The following is a 20,784-nucleotide window of genomic DNA, read 5'->3' as shown; positions in this document are numbered from 1 at the left end:
AGGTGCTGCAATTTGCAGAACTTGAGCCTTTCTTGGTAAGAGTACCCCTTTGTTCCCCTCACCAATCTTGTTGCCCTTCTTTGTACTCGTTCTAGCAATTCTACATCCTTTCTAAAATGAGGCTTCCAGACCTGTACACAATACTCAAGGAGTGGCCTGACCATTGCCTTGTATAACGGGATAATCACCTCCCTGTCCCTGCTAGCAAAATTCCTATATATCATTGACAAGACTCCATGACTTCATATTTGACTGCACATTTACTCCCGGGTCTTTTTCACTTTCCACTTCCCTGAGTGCAGTACCACACAGTTGGTACATTTCTCTTTGGTTATTGCTACCCATATGCAGTACTTTGCATTTGTCAAACTTCAGTTTCCACTTCTCAGCCCATTTGCCCAACTTATATAGATCCAGTTGGAGTAGCATACTGTCTTTACTATCATTAACAATCCTGCCAACCTTTGTATCATCTGCAAACTTGGACTTTAACCCTGATATACTTTCATCAAAATTATTGATAAATATACAAAACAACAATAGGCCCAACACAGAATTCTGGGGAACTCCACTAATAACATTTGTCCACGAAAAGCAGTGTCCATTGATTACCACTCTGTCTTTTCCCACTCAACCATCCCTTTATCCATTGTAACAATTTACCCTTTATGCCATATCTCTCCAATTTGTACAGCAGTCTTCCATGTGCAACAGTATCAAAAGCTTTCCTGAAATCCAAGTATATTATATCAAAATTAGTTTTGGCATTCAGTTCCTTTGTGACTACATCATAGAATCCAATCAAATTGGTCAGACAAGAACTCCCTTTAACAAACCCATGCTGTCTTAACTTTGCTTACTGCAAAACTTACTGCAGTTTTGTCTAGATAATCCTGCAATACTTCTTTAACCAGTGATTCCATTATTTTCCCCGAACACAAGTTAAACTAACAGGTCTTTAGTTACTTGTGTCACATTTTGAATCCCCTTTGTGAATTGGTCAATGGGGACCTCCCTTGAGTCCAAGGAAGCCCTCATAATTATGGCTAAGGGTTTGCTTACTTCCTTTGCTGCCTCCTTTAATATAACTGGATAGATGCCATCCACGTCAAGTGCCCTCCTTATGTTTAACTTCAACAATTTCTCCTCCACATTGCTCTCAGTTATTACAAAATCACTTATCTCCCTGTTAGTATTTGATAAACTTCTGGCACTCTGCTCATTGAATAACTCCTGATGTTTAAATGTAGATGCAAAATGCTCATTCAGTTTATCAGCTACCTGAGCATGATCATCAATGGTCAACCAATCTATGTTAAGTGGTCCAATCTGATTCATTCCTTTCCTTCTAGAGTTTACATAAGTAAAGAACTCTTTGCTGTTTCTCTTTGCATCCTTTGCCAAGGATTTCTCATGATCTTCCTTCACCTGCCTAACCTGATTTGTGACTTGATTACAGGCACGGCCTCCATAGCCGAGTGGTCAGGAGCGGGAGTGCACTAGCACACGCTCCTTGAGTAGACCGGGGTTCAAGCCCCTGACTGCTGAATACGGTCGATCTGCCAACCCACACTGGACCAGCGTGGCAGATTATGGTCCATTTCCCTTAGCATGAATTATTGAGGAGACTTCCATCCTGCAGTGGGTTGATAATGGCTGCACTTTTTTTTTTTTTTTTTTACAGACTAGTTTATATCTGCAATAGGCTTCTGTGTCACACCTGATATTTAATATGCATCCCATACATTTTTCTTCTCTGCCACAGACCTCATTAGTTCATCTGACCTTCATTTAGGCCTGAACCTGCGCCTCCGTAGCCAGGTGGGAAGGAGCAGCAGTGCATAGCACATGCTTCTTGATTAGACCGGGGTTCGAGCCCATCACCACCAAATACGGAGGATGCGGAAAGGTCAGGGAATGACCACCGCATATCCCGGAGCAATATGGCCTTAGTTGCTAATGCTCCTAAATAACAAAAACAAAAAAAAAAAAATTTTAAGGAAGGCCTGAACCTTGAGCAGTATTTCTTAGTTGGAATGAAAAGCCTAGTAGCCTCCAAAATTAAGTCCCTGAAGGCTCCCTATTTAGAATTCAACTTTAGTAACATCATCAGTTGATCCCACTGTACAGAATTTAAAAACTGTCTGAGACCCCTTTAGTTACAAAATCAATAGCCCTTTCCCTTTAACCTTGATGGTAGTTACATCTTTAAGTAATTCCCACATCAGTACATTGTGATCACTGTTACCCAGTGGTTCCTTTATCCGCAAATTCTTAATGTAGGAATAATCACTGCTGATAATCAGATCAAGAGTATTACTCCCTCTGGTTGCCTCTCGAACATGTTGCTGTAGAAAACAGTCATCCAATAAATCCACAAAACGTCTTGCTAGTGTGCGACTGACCAATCTACAAGTTCTGGTCAATATCTGGAAAGTTAAAATCAATACAAGTTCTGGTCAATATCTGGAAAGTTAAAATCCCCCATTATAAGACATTCTGGCCCACTCTATTTCTCTGCATAATTGCTCATTATACTCATCAGATTCATAGGCCTATAACACACACCTACTCTCATTTTTCCTTTGCCAGTGGTTATGTCACACCAAACAGACTCAATGTTGCATTGTCCACCAACATCAATTGGATGTACTTCCTTTGATTTTATGTTTCTTAACTAACAGCATAACCCCTCCTCCTTTCATGTCTTGTCTTGTCTTATCCTTTCCTTTCTGTACATATTGTATTCTCCAAATTCCTATTCTGCACTGCTTATGTCTGTGTGACACCATGTCTCTGATATCCCAACAATATCTGCCTTTGAAGTATTGACTAGCATTTCAAGCTCATCAAATTTATTAACTATACTCCTAGTATTGGTGTACATGCAAGTATACATGCACCTGTTTCTACTCTTAGTTACCCTAACACAGCCCATGTATTTATTTGTTCCACTTCAACTCCCAGCATTCCTGGAAATCTCCATTACCTTGCTTTCCAGGCTGCTGCTCAATTGCATTTCAATAGAAGCAGTGCAAGAATTACTTTCACCTGTGCCAGTGGCTACTGTTAATCTATTAGTCCATGTATCCCCCCCCCAAGCTAGCAGTTTTCTGACTCACCTAAATCTGCCTCGATAGCATCAGCAAATATTCTTGTACCCTTTCTATTTAAGTGTATCCCGTCCCTGTAGAAGCAATCTCTCCCATTAATAAGCACAGGGTTTTGTCAGTGATATGCAGAATTTTGCTAGCAAGGATAAGGAGGTGATTGTCCCATTGTATAAGGCAGTGATCAGGCCATATCTTGAGTACTGCATACAGGTCTGGAGGCTTGATTTTCGGAAAGATGTAGAACTGCTTGAATGAGCACAGAGAAGGGCAATGTGATTTTGGTGAGGGGTAAAAAAGGGTTGTTCTTTAAAGAAAGGCTTTCAGTTCTGTAATTGTAGTTCTGGAGATTAGGTGCCTGCAAAGTGATCTAGTTGAGGTGTTTAAGACTTTTAATGGATTGAGCAAGCTTAATGCTGATTGGATTCTTTCTCTTGTTCAGCATACACACACACACACATGAGGGGGACCAATTCAAATTGAGGAAGGATGGTTGCAGAATAGATGTGCGTTTGCGTTTAGCAAACTGGTGTTGATTGCTGGAACAAACTTACATCTGTTGTTGTGAAAGTTTGATAGTTTAAATAAATAAATTCAGGGAAGAACTAGACAAACTATTGAAGGGAATGAATAGGTGAAATGGAGTCTTTTTTTTTTTTTTTTTTTGGCTGATGCTGTATATGCTTGTTTCTTGCATCGTTTGCGACTACTAATGCTAATTCTAGAATCTGTAAAATGGTTTTGTCAGCAGCTTGTTTAAAAGCAAACATTAAATTTGCATTGAGGTATTATCCTGCAAATTTGACATTACATTTGCTGACTGTTATTAGCAAACATAGATGAATTAAGTAGACATTCCAATGTTATTAGTTACATTTGGTTCAACTAAATTGATATGTCAAATGAAATATTGACTAGCATTTCAAGTCATCTGGATGTGGAAAAATTCCAAATGTCACTGGAGTTACCTTTTCTTCCAGAAAAATTCAGTTTGTCATGTTATTTTATCTCCTGGAATTGTTAAACCAGCCTTTCATGGTACCTAGGAAATGCCACCTGTTACCTTCTGCTATTTCTTCAAGACCACTTTATTTCAAATCTTTAAGACAATTAATATGCATGAAACAGTTTTCCAATAAGATCTCTCAACAGTTTTCCAATAAGAGCATCTCAAATTGATGTTCATGAATATATCACCATAGGTTGAGCCCGCCACCGTACTTAATCCAAACTGAATCTGCATAATTATGCCTTTTTGTTGTTTTTTAAGGACACATTTCTAGGAATTTGTATTTGGCTGAAGAATTGAAAGTTGAAATCACATCTGCTCTGGATTACCTTCTGAAAAAACACATTGCTTTTGTGAATATTTCCATAGATATTAGATTCACAGAGATTACGAAAATATTTTCAGATGAATAAAATCTCTTGTACTTTATAAGTGTTGCAATATCAGAAAAAGTATTACATCCTTAAATACTTTGAGTAGATATAGCTTTTCAGTTTAGTGCACTTTTTTTTTTTTTTTTGATCCTGTTTTTTTCAGATTATTATAGCTTTGTCAATGCAAAAACTTTAATTGAAGAGAAGTTGTTAAAGAGTGGAAACATAAAATTAAAATGAGGAAGAAAGATGTTAAACAAAACTGTAAAAATTGGATAATTTTGAGAATTTTATGTTAAAAAAAAAATACTGCAAGAATTGGATCTGCACTTTATCAACAGAATTTCCATTTTGTAGTACTCTTTCTGCACTATACTTTCAGATGTGCTGTTTGGGATTAAAATAGCAATGTTTCAGAATCACCAATATAATACCAAATATATATATATATATATATATATATATATATATTTTTTTTTTTTTTTTTTTTTTCTTTTTAAATTGCTGTTTTCTAGACAAGGATTAGAAAAGTATATGCAACTAAAAATTATTTGATAAATAAATCTTTGATAAGAATCACTGTTTAGTCATATATATTTCAGCCTTTTCACCTTTTTACAGTTATATAATGTGGCAACATTATATCTGTTTGCAATTGGTATGCGTACATTTTGGGCAACATAGCATATGTATAAATTAAAATTTAAAGAGAAATTGAAATTTCTCTTAAAAAGCTTTTTTATACACTTTTTCATACTGTTGCTGTATCGCTTTAGTTTATAAATTGTTTCAGTTATTTTTTGTTATTTGTACTTCAGCTCCTTGAAGGTATTCTTGGCCTTCTAGATATCTTACTTGTATTTGAAGAAGCTCCAGGAGAGGAAGGCTGGCCAGCAATGAAAGAGATGGGATTAGATATTCTTCTACTCTTTGCAGATAGCAAAAATCTTGCAGTAAGTTTTAAAGTATATTGTCCAATTTTATTTTTAAAAATTCCTTTATAATTGCCTGTATATACATTACATGCTTCATTGAATAGCTACTATCAACAAACCTGCCCACAGCATCAGATCAAAATATCAAGGTAACTAAGAGAGAAAAAAAATGAGAGCGAGAGGAGAGGAGAGGTGGGGGGGAGGAAGACAAGATGACTTGGATTCCTGTTATTCCTGTCACAGTGATTTTATTATATTGTGAATATGATAGTAGTCACTTCATTTAATAATGAAGTTGTTATTGATACCTTATGAGGTAAGTTCTAATCCAACAGTGAACCATATTCCAATATTCCTTATTCTTAATTCAACAGTGAGGACCTCCATACTTCATTAGCAATGCCTTTTCTGACAGATGGAAAGGTTTGGTTTTGAATTCTATTGATAAGAAGGCAGAACTTTCTGAGATTTTCAACGATTTCTCTCGCAGGCATTTATATCACATGCCATTTATGCACTATCTCTAAATGATATGAGGAACTTATTTTGGTAGTTTAATTGTAATGCAGTTTGCTGCCTTTGAGTTGGAGGCATAGAACTTTCCAGCCCCCCCATTCTCTTTTTTTTTACAAATAAACTGGTTCAATCAGTTTACAGATGGAGTGTACTGTTTTCTTATGAACCGAGTTGTCTTAGTACACAGATCCAGAATAACTCAACATTAATATAAACAATCCAGCCCACTTAACAGTAAAGTTTACTTCTTGTTTGGTCAGACAAAAGATTATCACAGTGAGACATAATGGCTATATATCTTGCTTTCACCACAACACACTTCTTAATATATAAATTATGATTTTTTCAATTTTAATTTCTTTGCAAAAACCGAGGCTCCTTACACTGCATGATATTGTGATGCTTGTTTCAATTTTTATAAGCTCTTGATGAAATTGATAAAATAAAAAAAAAAATTGATTGTGTCATTAAATTAAAACAATTTTTGATGGTGTGACTTGATAAAGATATTTCTTCTTTCAGTCTTCCTTTATGCTTTATTAGTGTATATATGTGGAGTGTATTCTGTTTCCATGACCATATCATTCTCTGTCAGCATATTATTATTATTATTAGCCATATGATGCAAAGAAGCCTGAGGCTTATGCTGCACCAGCCAAAAAAAAATTCCCAAGTTACCCTAAGAGAGAGAGAGAGAGAGAGAGAGAGAGAGAGAGAGTCAGAAATATAAAGGAATCACCAAGAAAGAGAAGAATGATGATATCCGGCTGAGGACCCTGGGTGTGTGCCGAGCCCATATTCACCAGATGTGAGCCTCTGAGGGTGTAGAGACGTATCATATCAATTGATTTCTCTGGCTTTGTGAGGGGCATTTTAAAAGTTCATAGATGAAGGATTTATTTGAGGAGTCTGGTAATATGATACTTATCAACAGTATCCCTTTGGAATCAATACACGCTTTTTTGACACTGATATTGCAATGCACCTTTTTAGAATATCTCATTCTAAAATAGAATATCTTGTGATTTTAGAATATTAGAATTTTAGAATATTTTAGAATATCTTGTGATTAACCCATTAATCCATTTGAGTCAATATTAACCTATTAAGCATTTCATGAGTGAATTTGCTGAATGCTAAATTCTATACATTGGGATCACCTAATGATGTTACCAACGGTGAATTCTAAATGGGAGGCATTCAGGGAATTAATCTTGAAGGGTACTAGGCTTTTCATTTCATAATCAAGTCACAAAGGAGATTAGGCAAGCAGAGGCAGATTATGAGAAATCTTTGACAAAGGATGCAAAGAAAAACAGCAGAGTTCTTTACTTCTTTACTCTACTAATGCATTAGCATTACTAGAGGCATACGATGCAAGAAAGCAGGCTTATGCAGCATCAGCCAAAAGAGAGAAAAAAAAAAAAAAAAAAAAGCTCCCATTTCACCCCTCGGTTCATTCTAACTCTTGTCCAGCCAATCCTTAAATTTATTTAGGCTGTCAACTTCCACAACAAAAGATGGAAGTCTGTTCCACCTATCAACTACCTGCTGGCTAAAGGCAAACTTCCGCACATCTATCCTACAACTGTCTTTCCTCAATTTGAATTTATGCCCTCTCAGGTGATTATTCTGAGCAAGAGGAAAAATCCCATCAGCATTGAGCATGCTCAACCTGTTCAAGGCTTTATACACCTCAATCAGATCACCTCGCACTTTAATCTGCAAAACGTAAGCCTTTTTTCTTAAGAGCAACCCTTCATTCCATTCACTAATCTTGTTGTCCCTTTCTGTAATCGTTCCAACAGCTCTACATCCTTCTTGAAATGAGACCTCCAGACCCGTATACATAGATGATTTGACTATTGATGATCATCCTCAGGTAGCTGATAAACTGAATGAGCATTTTGCATCTACATTCACACATGAGCAGTTATTCAATGAGGGGAATGCCAGACCTTTATCAAAATCTAACAGGGAGCTACATGTAGGGAGCTACAGTTTTGTAATAACTGTGAGAGCAAAGTGGTGGAGAAGTTAAACATAGGAAAGGCTCCTGGGGTAGATGGGATCTATCCAGTTATATTAAAGGAGGCAGAAAAGGAAGTAAGCAAACAAGACTGCAGTTATAGTTCAGACAAAGCATGGGTTTAAGGAGAAGTCTTGTCTGACAAATTTTATTGGATACTATGATGTGGTGACAAAGGAATTGGATGGAAAGAATAATTTTGATATCATATATTTGGATTTTAGGAAAGCTTTTGATACCATGGCACATGGATGACTACTGTACAGATTGGAGCAGCATGACATTAAGGGCAAGTTGCTATGATGGATAAAAGGATAGTTCAGTGGGAGAAGACATAGTGTTTATCAATGGACACTGCTCTTCATGGGTTAATGTTATTAGTGTAATCCCCTAGGGTTTGGTGTTGGGCCCATTGTTGTTTTTAGTATTTATCAATGATATTGATGAAGGTATATATCAGGATTATGTCTAAGTTTGCAGATGATACGAAGGTTGGCACAGTTGTTAATGACAGTAATAATAGTACTCTACGTGAACAGAATCTGGACAAGTTGAGCAGATGGGCTGTGAGCTGGCAGCTGAAGTTTAACATTGACAAATGTAAAGTACTGCATATGGGTAGTAGTAGTAACCCCTGAGTACCATATCAACTGGTTGGTACTACACTAAGGGTAGTGGAGAATGAAAAGGTTCTGGGGGTAATTGTGCAGCCAGATATGAAGTTTTCTGAACAGTGCAAACAATGACTGCAAGGGTAGCTCATGGTGTCTTGTGAATGATATACAGGAATTTTGCTAGCAGGGATAAGGGGGTGATTTTTCCCTTGTATAAGGCAATGGTCAGGCCACACCTTGAGTACTGTATACAGGTTTGGAAGCCTCATTTTAGGAAAGATGTAGAGCTGCTGGAACTTGTACAGAGAAGTGCAATGAGATTGGTGAGTGGAACAAAAGGTTGGTGTTATCAAGAAAGGCTTAATTTCTGCAGATTGCAGCTTCTGGAGATTAGCACCTGCCATGTGATATAATTGAGGTGTATAAAGCCTTGAATGGATTTAGTAAGCTCAATGCTAATGGAATTCTTCCTCTCGTCAGATTACTCACCTGAGGGGGAATAAATTCAAATTGAGGAAAGGCAATTCAAGAATAGATGTGCGGAAATTCGCCTTTAGCCTGCAGGTGGTTGATAGCTGGAACAAACTTCCATCCGTCGTAGTGGAGGTCAGCAAATTAAATAAGTTCAAGGCAGAACTAGACAAACATTTGGAGTGAATGGATGAGTGAAATGGGAAGGGAGAGTATTACTCCCTCTAGTTGCCTCCCATCCAAAACAATCATCCAATAAATCCACAAAAGCCTTGCTTGTGTGTGTGTGAGTGACAAACTCACAAATTCCATTCAATATCCGGGGAAATTAAAATCCCCCATTATAAGACACTCAAATTTACTAGCCCACTCTATTTCTCTGCACAATTGCTCATTATACTTATCAGATTCCTTAGGCCTATAACACACACCTGCTCTTTATCCTTTCCCAGTGCTTATGTCACACCAAACAGACTCAACATTGCATTGTCCACCCACATCAATTGGATGGCTTCCTTAGATTTTATGTGTTTCTTAACTAACAGCATAACCCCTCCTCCCTTCCTGTCCTGTCTATCCTTTCTGTACACATTGTACTTCCCAAATTCCAGTTCTGCACTACTTATGTCTGTGTGACACCGTGTCTCTGATATCCCAACAATATCTGCCTTTGATGTCTTGACTAGCATTGGTGTACATGCAAGTATACATGTTTCTACTCTTAGGTACCCTAACAAAGCCCATGTATTTACTTGTTCCTCTATGACTCACAGCAGTCCTGGAAATTCCCATTGCCTTGATTTCCAGGCTGCTGCTCAGTTGCATTTCAATAGAAGCAGTGCAAGAATGAATCACTTTCATTTCGCTGGCAAAGGTGAATCACTTTTACCTTTGTCAACAGCTACTGTTAATCTATCCGTGTATCCCCCCAAGCTAGCAGTTTCCTGACTCACCTAACTCTGCCTTGATAGCATCAGCAAATATTCTTGTAACCTTTCTATTTAAGTGTATCCCAACCCTGTAGAAGCAGTTAACAAGCATAGACCAGGCTGAGAAAAATTCTACCCCTTGAGCCTTGCACAATCTCTCCAGGGCAAAATTGATTGACAAGGCTCTCATTATATACTCCCTCCTATTGTATCTGGGCAGAATTGCAGACACTTTCAAATTCAACCCTTAACTCACGGCTTTTTTTCAGCATTGCCTTGTACTTGTTAAATAATTCTGCCGGTCTCCTACTCTTAATATCATTAGTGCCAACGTGTACAATATCACCCTTTGTGGCCTTAAAGGATGATATCTGCCCTACAACATCATCAACCTTTGCCCCTGGTACTGTATCCTTTTTGCAGATTTGGATTAAAATATGTGGTTTAAAGTGTTTTTATTACAGGAAAAGTGTATCAACAGGTTCTCAAACATCAGTGGATTATCTGGGTGAGAAACTTTTATTTGGGATATTAAGCTGAATACAAGCGCTTATTCTATGTTGCCTTTGTCATCAGACAGGTCACCATGCCACTGGCGATAAGGAAATAGAGAGAGAGTGACCATAAAGTTACTGGCCACCACGTTTGGATCCAGCTCTTGACTGGGGAGGTGTCCCAACTTGGGCCAAGCCTGAGGTGAAAGAGTGCTCCATCATTTTGCGCTGAATTGTTGTTGACTTTGCCTTAAAAACATGAATTGTTCTCCCCTCTCTACCATAAACTGTCCATGGTAAAGACACATCTTCATATCTATCCAACCTGCATTTCTAATGTTACTGTTTTCGTCTCCACCACAACCCCCCCCCCAAGAAAGTATCCCCCATCCTCTTATGGGAATTTTTATACTCGGCTCCCCCCCCCCTTTTTTTTTTCTCTCAGAGTTTTAGCTATATGTCATTGGACTCTGTGGAGTGAGATTTTCCTGGATGTTTTAAATTTTGTAAAAATAAACTGTTTGATAAATGTTTCAAATATTAATTTGTTCTTATATTGATTTTATTGTCTAACACTAGAGAAATTATTTTCAAAAAAGAAATCAGAATTTTTTTTAAACAATTATTAAAAAAATTATAAATAAAACTTGATATATACTGGATGGTTATAAATTAAGTTTCTCTATTCAGGAGACCCTAGTGTGAAAATGGTTAGAGTTAGTGATGTGAAAATCAGAGGGTATGTCATTATGGGGTTTGGGGAAGCAATTTGTAGAATAAAAAAAATAGTTCAAATTTCTGCCACCAGGGGAAAACCGGCACTGCACATATATAAAAGTTGTCATTTACTTCAAGATACGCTGCTTACGCAAATGACATCCTGTTAGATAAAAGCAGAAAGGCCAATGCCACCGTCAATAACCATTATGGCTCTTACAAAAAAAGAACGTGCTCATAGTAAACTGTTCTACCAGAATAATAGTAACGCTAAAGCAGCACTACGTGAATATCAGAAACTTATAGGTTTTCATAAAGGACCTTTGATGTCAATGGGGCTTGAAAAACTAATAAAGAAATTTGAACCGATTAGGGAGTTAGGTGTAATTCCAGGCATAGGACGATGTATCGGAACAGAGGTAGTGGATGAAGTGGCAGATGTAATGGTCTTCAGGTCAGAATGCGAAACGCTACCAGTCAGTAGTGCCAAGAGACTTGAATCTTCCTTGGTCTACTGTACGTAAAGTGCTTCAAATAATTTTATGCTGGTTCCCATACAAGATTCACGTAGTGCAAGAACTAAAGTCTTGTGATCAACAACAACGAATAGACTTTGCTCTACGATTTCTGGCTCATGTGGAACTTGTTGATATATGGCCTTGAATGATCTTGTAGTCTGTTGAGGCACATTTCGCTCTTCATTGGGCTGTAAATGCACAAAACTGCCGAATATGGGGAACTTCTCTTCCATCTGCTGTGCAAGAAAGACCACTACAAAGTCATACATTACAGTATGGTGTGGATTCACAGCAGAGTGTATAAGCGGACCATTTTTCTTTGAAGAGTCTACACCTCATGTCCCCCCCTCTGTAGGGTGTACAGTAACTAGCGCACAGTTATGTGCTCTTCTAAGAGATCACATTATTCCTGCTCACATTATTCAAGAAAGGCAATGCTTGGAGACCGTAGTGTTCTTGCCAGATTGTGCCCCTCCCCTCATTGGTCAACAAGTGAAGGAACTGCTCCGTTCAACATTCAGAAATGATCGCATAATTTCTAGAGATTTTTCCACAGTTCTGGCCACCCTCCCAATCACCAGATCTTAATCCCTGTGATTTGTTGCTATGGGGATACCTGAAAGACAGACTTTATCGGGGCGGCATACAGACGCTTGTTGATTTGAAAGCAAGCATTAAACAGCATGTAGCCAACATCTCTAGTGAGATGCTACGCAAAACTGTGTCCTCCGTACGACACAGTTTTTTCGGAATGTCATCTCAACTGAAGGAAAGGACATAGAACAATATCTGTAGATTTCTGATATTAAAATTTAATCCTAAGTTAAGTATTCCATCTCATATTTACAGTGCCAATTTCTCCCCGAGTGGCAGAAATTTGAATAAATTGTTTTCTACAAATCGCTTCCCCAAACCCTAAATGACATACCCACCGATTTTCACAGCACTATCTCTAACTGTTTTGACACTAGGGTCTCCTGAATAGGGAAACTTATTTTATAACCACCTAGTATATATATTTTTTTTGATGCAATATACACTCTACAGTTTTCTTTCCTTAATTTGATTCTATGTCCTCTTTTTGTATCATCCTGAAAAATGAAAATATTACTCAATCCTTTTAAGTCCTTAAACAACTCTATCATCATCAGCCATTTTCAATCCACTGCAGTAAGAAGGCCTCTCCAGCAACTTTCCAGTTCCTTCTGTTTTGTGCAATGGCTATCCATTTATTACCCACAAATTCATGAATTTCATATGTCCATTTCCATTATTGCCTTCCAGGTTTTCTTCTAGCTCTTCTTGGGTATAATTCTGTTATTTTCTTAGTTCATCTGTTGTCATGTCTTCGAGCTATGTGTCCTGCCCAAGATAATTTCAGTTCTTTAGTTTTGACAAGGATGTTCTTTACTTATGTTTGCTGCATATCCATGTATTTCTCTTCTTATCTAACAGTCTGATTGCTAATATACTTTGTTCCTTTTTTCGCTGTGTAGTTCTCAGCTTCTCTTCCATTCTTTTGGTGAGCGCCCAAGTTTAACTTCCATAAGTCATTGTGGGGAGTATACATTGGTTCATTATTTACATTTCAGACAAATTGGGATATTACTCCTCAGTATATGACTATATTTCCTGAATTCTATCCATCCAAAATTTATTTTTCTCTTGGCTTCCAACCATTTATCATTATTACAGATAATGAGTTGTCCTAGATAATTATATAAATCCACCTTTTCAATTACTGCTCTTTCAAAGATTATGTCCCTTTCTGTGGCATACTTGTTCATCATTACTTTTGTTTTAGCCATATTCATCTTTAATCTGAAATCCTTACTAAGTCCGCATAACTAATTAAGATTTTCCTCTAATTCTTTGGGATCATGGCTTATGACCACAATGTCATCTGCAAATCGTAAATGGTTTAGGTACTCTCCATTCACATTGACTCCTTTTTGCAACCAGTCTAATATCCTGAAAGCTTCTTCAAGGGCAGCAGTAAATAGTTTTGGAAATATTGTCTCCCCTTGTCAAACGCCTTTCTCAATTTTAAATTTGCTACTGTCTGTCTAATCTAATAAAGGAGGTAGCATTCTCATATATATTTTCGTCAAAATCATAACATATGGGGTATCTATGCCTTTTCTTTATGGTGTCCGAAACATTATCTTATGTTGTATGGAGTCAAATACCTTTTCATAATCCACAAATGCCAGGCAAATATTCATTTGCTTTTTCCGTTAGCTGCGATATTACATGAAGGTGATCCATAGTTGAGAAACCTGTCCTAAAGCCAGCTTGCTCTTTCAATTGATTCTCATCAAGTATTCTTTCTAATCTGTTAGTAATGACCCTTGTGAACAACTTGTAGATATGCAATAACAAGCTAATTGGTCTGTAATTTCCAATTTCTGATTTATCTCCTTTCTTTAATCAGCAAAACTATGATTACATTATTCAACTCCTTAGGCATCACGCCTTTTCTAATGCATTTTATGAAGAGTCTTGCCAGTTTCTGTGTCATTTCTCTTCCTCCCAATTTTAACAACTCTGCGGTAACTTCATCTGCCCCTGATTCTTCGTTTTCTTTAACGCATGTTCTACCTCATCAGGAAGGATATCAGGTGTCATATGTGTAACTAATTTGTGATCCATCTTCCCCACTGCTGGCATCATACCCTTGTTCCTTGTATAATTCTTTATGATAGTCTTCTGCTATTTGAATTATGCCTTCTCTGCTATTTATAAGTACACCATCACTATTCTTCAGTTTCAGTATCATTTGTCTTTCTATATTACTGCTCATGGCTACTGATTTAATTCCTTTGTTTTCCCTTAATGGTTGTTCTAATTTCCTTGTGCTAAATATTCTTATGTCCTCTCTGAATCTCTTTCTAATGGCTTTGCATTACTCAGTATACTCCATTTTGGCCTTGTCAGTGTTTATCTTGTTCTTCGGTTCATCATGACAAGTGTTTCTTTAATTTTTTCTTCTTTGGATTTCTTTTTACCTATAGGTTTCTTGGGCTTTATCACTTTCAGAAAGTTATAGTAACAACTCCTCTACATACAGGCAGTTCTCGCTTTACGAGTTTTCGCTTTACAAGTTCCCGGGTTTATGAGTTATTTTTTTTTCCAAAGTATCAAGTATCAACAAAATCGAAGATATGAACATTAATTGCAAAAAATGAATGTTAAGCATTCATAAATACTGCATTTCAAACCACGCATGTAGCTATAAAATACAGTGTACCCAGCTTTACGATATTAATCTGTTCCAGAGACACCATCGTTTCATGAAAATATCGTAATATGAACGAAATTACACATTGTTTTTTGGTAATTCGTTCCATGATCTCGGAAGTTGAAATTTTCATTATATAACTGTCTAAAAGGTCATTTTTATAGTGCAAATTGTATTAGTTACCAATTCGAATCACTGAAATGTACTACATTTCCATTGTTATCATATTCTGTTATAAGAATCAGTTTTGAACGCCTTTGTGACATTTTTCTAAAGCACATTTCTAGAGGTTACGACCATAAAACAATAAAAACAATTTGCACTTTCCAGTTTATTGGGCATTTCTGTTACTGCAAGCAATTATAAACGGGTAGTAAACTCCATGTTATTACATTTGCAAAAATACAATTAGCTGGAATTGTGTGGTTTTTTTTGCGTTATTATGGTGAAATGTGTTTCCCCTTCACTGAAATCTTCAATTGTATAAAAAACATAAATAAATTTTCAGAATCTTCTCTTCATTCCTTTTATTTTTAGCATCATAAACTTGTTACTCCATGAAAATCGTATTAGATGCAATTTGTGCATTCCGTTAAATGCTTATGCATGCTATTGAAATTTATAAAGAAAAAGCGAAGATTATCTTGGAAACAAACGCCTCTTGAAGCATTTCTGAAGAAGACGAATCCTTGTGCAATGACAAGTGTGCATTTAGTTGATGATGAAGAATAAACATTCTTTAACATTTGTAAGTCATAAATAATTTCTTTATTATTATAATTTGATTGATTTACAGGCTACGTTTTAATTTCTTTGGAAAAATCAATCATTGTTTCAACATAAACAAATTAGCTAACTAATTTCATTGTTGAGAATGTAACCCCAATTTTTAACGTTGTCTATGGGGTTTAATTCCCGCTTTACGAGTGCACGCTAGGAACGAATTAACTCGTAAAGTCAAGAACTACCTGTATATGCCTAATTTCCAACCTTGTAGCTTATAGTCTTGGAGTCTTCCTGTAGGAATATCTCTTTGGATCCAGCTTTTTAACAGCCCTCTTTTGTTGACTTTCTCTCTCTCTCTATATATATATATATATATATTTATATATATAACTTACAACTGACTTTTTTTTTTTAAAACAACAAAAATTTATTGAAAATAGGCATATATACAGAAAATAAATATTGCTGACAATTTATTTTAATTTATGTTTTTTAGTTGTGTGCCATGGCAACTGCAAAATTGCATGCACTTGTACAGACTCGACCTTTTGCTAGTATCGAAGAAACTTGTCATCTTCTGGCTAGTATAGATGGAATACTTAATCATGCCATTGAAAGTAAGTTTAGTATTACTATATATATATATCTTCTTTGTATACACACACACACACACACACACACACACTGGTGTAAAAATTTAAGGACCAACACTATTTCTGAAGATTACAACCACAAAATCAAATGAAGCAGCCTGTGGCGATTTCCATAACTGTGGCCGTTCAGTAGAAAGCTGGTGCATATGCAAAAATTTGAATCGTGATGAGAGGGCTCACATAAACAGATAAAAGCAGCAGTTCGGCAGTTATGTGCAAATTACTGAATGGTGAGCACAATTGTTACAGATGTTCAGTTGGTTTCATAGACTGCTACAGACAAAGAAATGGCCAGCAGACGACATCTCGATGACTTTACTCCGGGTCGAATAATTGGGAAGCTGGAGGAAGGTTGAAGTCCGAGGAGTGTGGCTGCAGAGTTCGGTATCACCCATAGGATCGTATCACGTGCATGGTCGGCCTTCCGAACGACAGGTACAGCTGCTCGAAGGAACAGTGGTGGTCATCCACGAAAAACAGCACCCAATGATGACCGTTATATACTCCCACAGGCCAAGTGGGACCAACACCAGACAGCGAGATCCATTGCAAACCAGCTGCACAGGACGCAGGGTATTGCGATTTACTGTGGCTAGGCGACTCCACAAATGTGGACTGTTTGCCCGACGGCCAGTACGCTGTGTCCCCATCGGGGAGACAATTTTTTTTTTTTTTTTATAAAACCCCAAACACGAGAGGTATTAGAACGTATAGTACTTACTACCGTGCTTGGGTTGGAGGTTGAGAAGATGAAAGAAGATATTTGTTGACATTGGACTTGAACTTCTGTAGACTGTAATTTTCAGGACAGGAAATCCTGAAAAACTATGGAGAGGATTTCCAGTCAACGGAAGAAGATCATAAAAATATACAAGAGGAAAAGAGTGGGGAAAAAAACTGAACCTTGGGGGACACCAGCATTAGTGGAGAAGTTAAAGACAGAGAGCCATCTACCATCACCCTTAGTGAGCGATCAGAGAGAAAACTGGATAACCAATTACTAAGAACAGTTGGCAAACCATAAGATGGAAGCTTGTTTAGAAGACCTTTATGCCAAACACGATCGAAAGTCTTTGAGATGTCAAGAGCAACTACTTGTGTTTCCCCGAACCTTTCCATTGAATTAGTCCATAAATGGGTAACATAAGCCAGAACATCACCAGTGGATTGACACTGACGGAATCCACACTGGTGATTGTTGATCAGACGGAAGGTTTCTAGGTAGTTTAAGAGTTGGCGGTTAATTGATTTCTCCATTACTTTAGAAAGAGTAGAAGTAATTGGATGGGAGGGATTTGTCACCCTTTTTTAGGAACTGGCTAGATATGAGCAAATTTCCAAGCAGAAGGAAAACACCTTTGGAATAAGAAAGTGAAAAAAGGCGGCAAAGAATAGGAGTAAGTTCAGGAGCACAGGTTTTGAGAACAAGTGGAGAAATACCATCGGGACCTGGAGCTTTCTTAGCATCAAGATTCATCAAAATCCTTCTAACATCCTTTTGACGGAAGACCACAGGAGCATTGAATAGAGAGTGTTGGGTATGGTGGGAGGTGTTTTACCAAGATCATTAATACATGAGTTGGAAGAAAAATGGGATGCTAGCAGGTCAGCTTTATCCTTGGCTGAAGTGACAACAGAACCATTTGGTTTGGACAGAGGTGGGAGCAGAGATGGGCAAAAGTTGCTGCCAATAGCTTTGGCAAGAGACCAGAATGCTTGGCTACCATTAGGGCAAGAAGCAAATTTTCTACTCTTAGCCTGTTCAAACTCTAGTTTGGACTGATTAATAACTGCTTTACAATTGTTGCGAGCTTTGGTATACGCAGAAAATGAAACTGAAGAACTAGAAACAAGCCAATTACGATATGCAACATTCTTCTCTTGAACAGCCTTAGCACATTTATTGGAAAACCAAGTTTAGATAAAGGAAGAGATTTTAAAGTGGAGAGTGGGATAAAGGATTCCATTCCTGTAAGGATAATTTCACTGACATGATCTGAGCAAACGTTGACATCAGAAGTTTTGAAACAGTAATCTGACCAAGGAAAAGAAGAAAAGAAGTCTCCCAGGTCATCCCAATTTGCATTCTTGTAATGCCAAACAACACGAGGTTGGGTATAGCCATGAGATAAAGGCTCCATTGGAGAAGAGACAATCGCTAAGTTGTGATCTGAAGTGCCTAAACGACCTCTCAGGTCGTTTAGGCACTTCAGATCACAACTTGGAAGGGTTGAAGGGTTGTTTGTGAAGAAGAAGATCAATATGATTAGGATTGTCCGGTATTCTTGTAGGTAAATGAACAATCTGTGCAAGATTGTTAGTAATTGCAAAAGCCTCAGCATCTCAACCAGCTGGGTCTGTGTGACTAGAAAACGGAAGCCAGCTGCAGTTGTGAACGTTAAAATCACCAAGGAAAATTACCTCACTGTAAGGAAAGTTGGACTGGAGAAAGTCAAGTTGCAAAGAGAGGAAGTCAAAGAGCTCCAAGTGATTAGTGAAGCTGGGAGAACGGTAGAGACAACAGATGAATTTGACACAATGAGGTAGAGAGAGATTTTAAGACAGAGAAGATCAAAGAGAGGATATTCCAAATTGCCAAGTCTCTGACAGGGAATATCAGAACGGACATATGCACAAGTACCACCTTTGAGGCGAAAGAAATCACACAGCGAATAACTTTGGGCATCTGAGATGAGCAGTAGTTCAATCAACCGATAACTGAGATTCTGTCAGAAAAAGTACATGGGGTTTGGCAGACTGCAAGTGGAAGTGGACATCATTGAGATTAGAATTGAGACCACGTATATTTGTGAAATGAATTAGGAAGTGCTTGGGAGGTTTAGATCTTTTCGCAGATAAGCTTGTTCTATTAGTTTGACAATTCACGGTGTATTCAATAGTAAGAAAAAGTGGGTGGGACATGCTGTATGAAGTAATGAAATTTTTGGATATGGGTATATTCTTACACATGGTAAGAATATACCCAGATCCTTGACATAATATGGCCTCGACAATGCTCCCTGCATACACACTACTCGGACTCTCTCCAGTCACTATCTGGCAGAGTAGAGGTAACAAGATTATACACTAGCTGATCCGGAAGCCTCCTAGAGAGTTACCAGGTTCCGTCCAGTGTACTAACTAGCGGCTGGCCTGCGAACTCTGTTTTAGAGCTGTACCCTCGAGATGTTAGGAATATTGGATCTCGCCACGATGTTCATCATAACCTCAAAAGCCCTCGATCATACTGTATGATGGAAGAGGTATGGAAGGATTGACTGGAACTTAGCTCTAGAGACTAAACATGGGTTCCACCGCTTCAAGCCTCCAATAAGCAAAGTGGTGGTATTGCACCGGTTGATAAGAGTCATCTACCACCTAGTACTGCCTGGTAACATAGAGGGGCGGCATTCCTCCATGTGGTGTGGGCACCACACCTCGACCCCTGCTTATGTTGGTTCACACCTAGGTGGTCACCCACCATGTACTTGTGCATGGAGGTTATACCCAGGATTACTAACATTCCCACCATTGTGAAGGTGCAAGCAGAGGATTTGGCTGTCACAGACCATCCGGACTTCGCCGAAATTGGGTATCAGTTCCCAATATCAGTTCCATTAGCGTTTTAGACTCCCAGGTGGCAAATACAGCTTGTCTGGCATATCTGAGAGAATGTCTGTGACAATCTCAAGGACCAGTGGTGCATTCAAGTTTGCGTTTATAGATGATAACACCACACCCCATCGCACTGCAGGCTTTTGATATGGTTTTGGAAAGTGAGGACATTGTTCGTATGGATTGGCCTGCCTGTTCCACAGATCTAAATCCCATCGAACACATATGAGACACTCTGGGGAGACACACAGTGGCACTTCCACACCCACCAAATTTACAGTGGTGCATTGAACACAAGGACTGGACAGTGGAATTCTTTACTGATGAGAGAAGATTCAGTCTCAGCAGCGATTCTGGACATCAGCTAAACTGGCGAGAGGTTGGCACACGGTATCACCCTGCAAACATCACTGAAAGGGATCAATATGCGGTCGAGGTGTTCTCATCTGGGGATGTGTTATCTTGGATGGATGTACACAACTCCAGATGCTGGAAGACGGAACTGTAACCAGTGCATGCTACTGTACTGAGGTAATTCTTCCCGATGTGTCTGGTCCGTGGTGCCATTGGCCCCGAGTTCGCATTTATAGATGATAACGCCACACCCCATCACACTGCAGCTGTTTATATGCTTTTGGAAAGTGAGAAATTGTTCGTATGGATTGGCCTGCCCTTTCCACAGATCTAAATCCCATCAAACACACATGGGACACTCTGGGGAGAGACACGCAGTGGCACTTCCACACCCAACAGAAAACGTTCACCAGCTGAAGATGGCGCTTAGCCAGACATTGTTCTAAGTTATGGATAGGCAGTGCAAAGCCTGCATCGAC

The 20,784-nt window shown here is 38.2% G+C and overlaps 1 protein-coding gene across 2 annotated transcripts in view; it reads left to right on the top strand.

Moving 5' to 3' along the window:
* Positions 1-20,784, top strand: part of LOC150075774 (neurobeachin-like protein 1) — a 693,585-nt gene that overhangs the window by 489,217 nt on the left and 183,584 nt on the right. For both annotated transcript variants that reach the window (XM_090387670.1, XM_090387669.1), the window contains exons 35-36: positions 5,312-5,446; positions 16,180-16,300. In XM_090387670.1, the coding sequence (XP_090243796.1) occupies positions 5,312-5,446; positions 16,180-16,300 (256 nt within the window). The remainder of the gene's footprint in view (positions 1-5,311; positions 5,447-16,179; positions 16,301-20,784) is intronic.

Source organism: Mastigoproctus giganteus, chromosome 13 (genome assembly GCF_048544385.1).
Source record: "Mastigoproctus giganteus isolate SK-2022 chromosome 13, ASM4854438v1, whole genome shotgun sequence".
In the NCBI taxonomy this organism is placed as follows: Eukaryota; Metazoa; Arthropoda; class Arachnida; order Uropygi; family Thelyphonidae; genus Mastigoproctus; species Mastigoproctus giganteus.
Note: the sequence above shows the minus strand (reverse complement) of the source record. Positions and strands in the feature narration are given on the sequence as shown.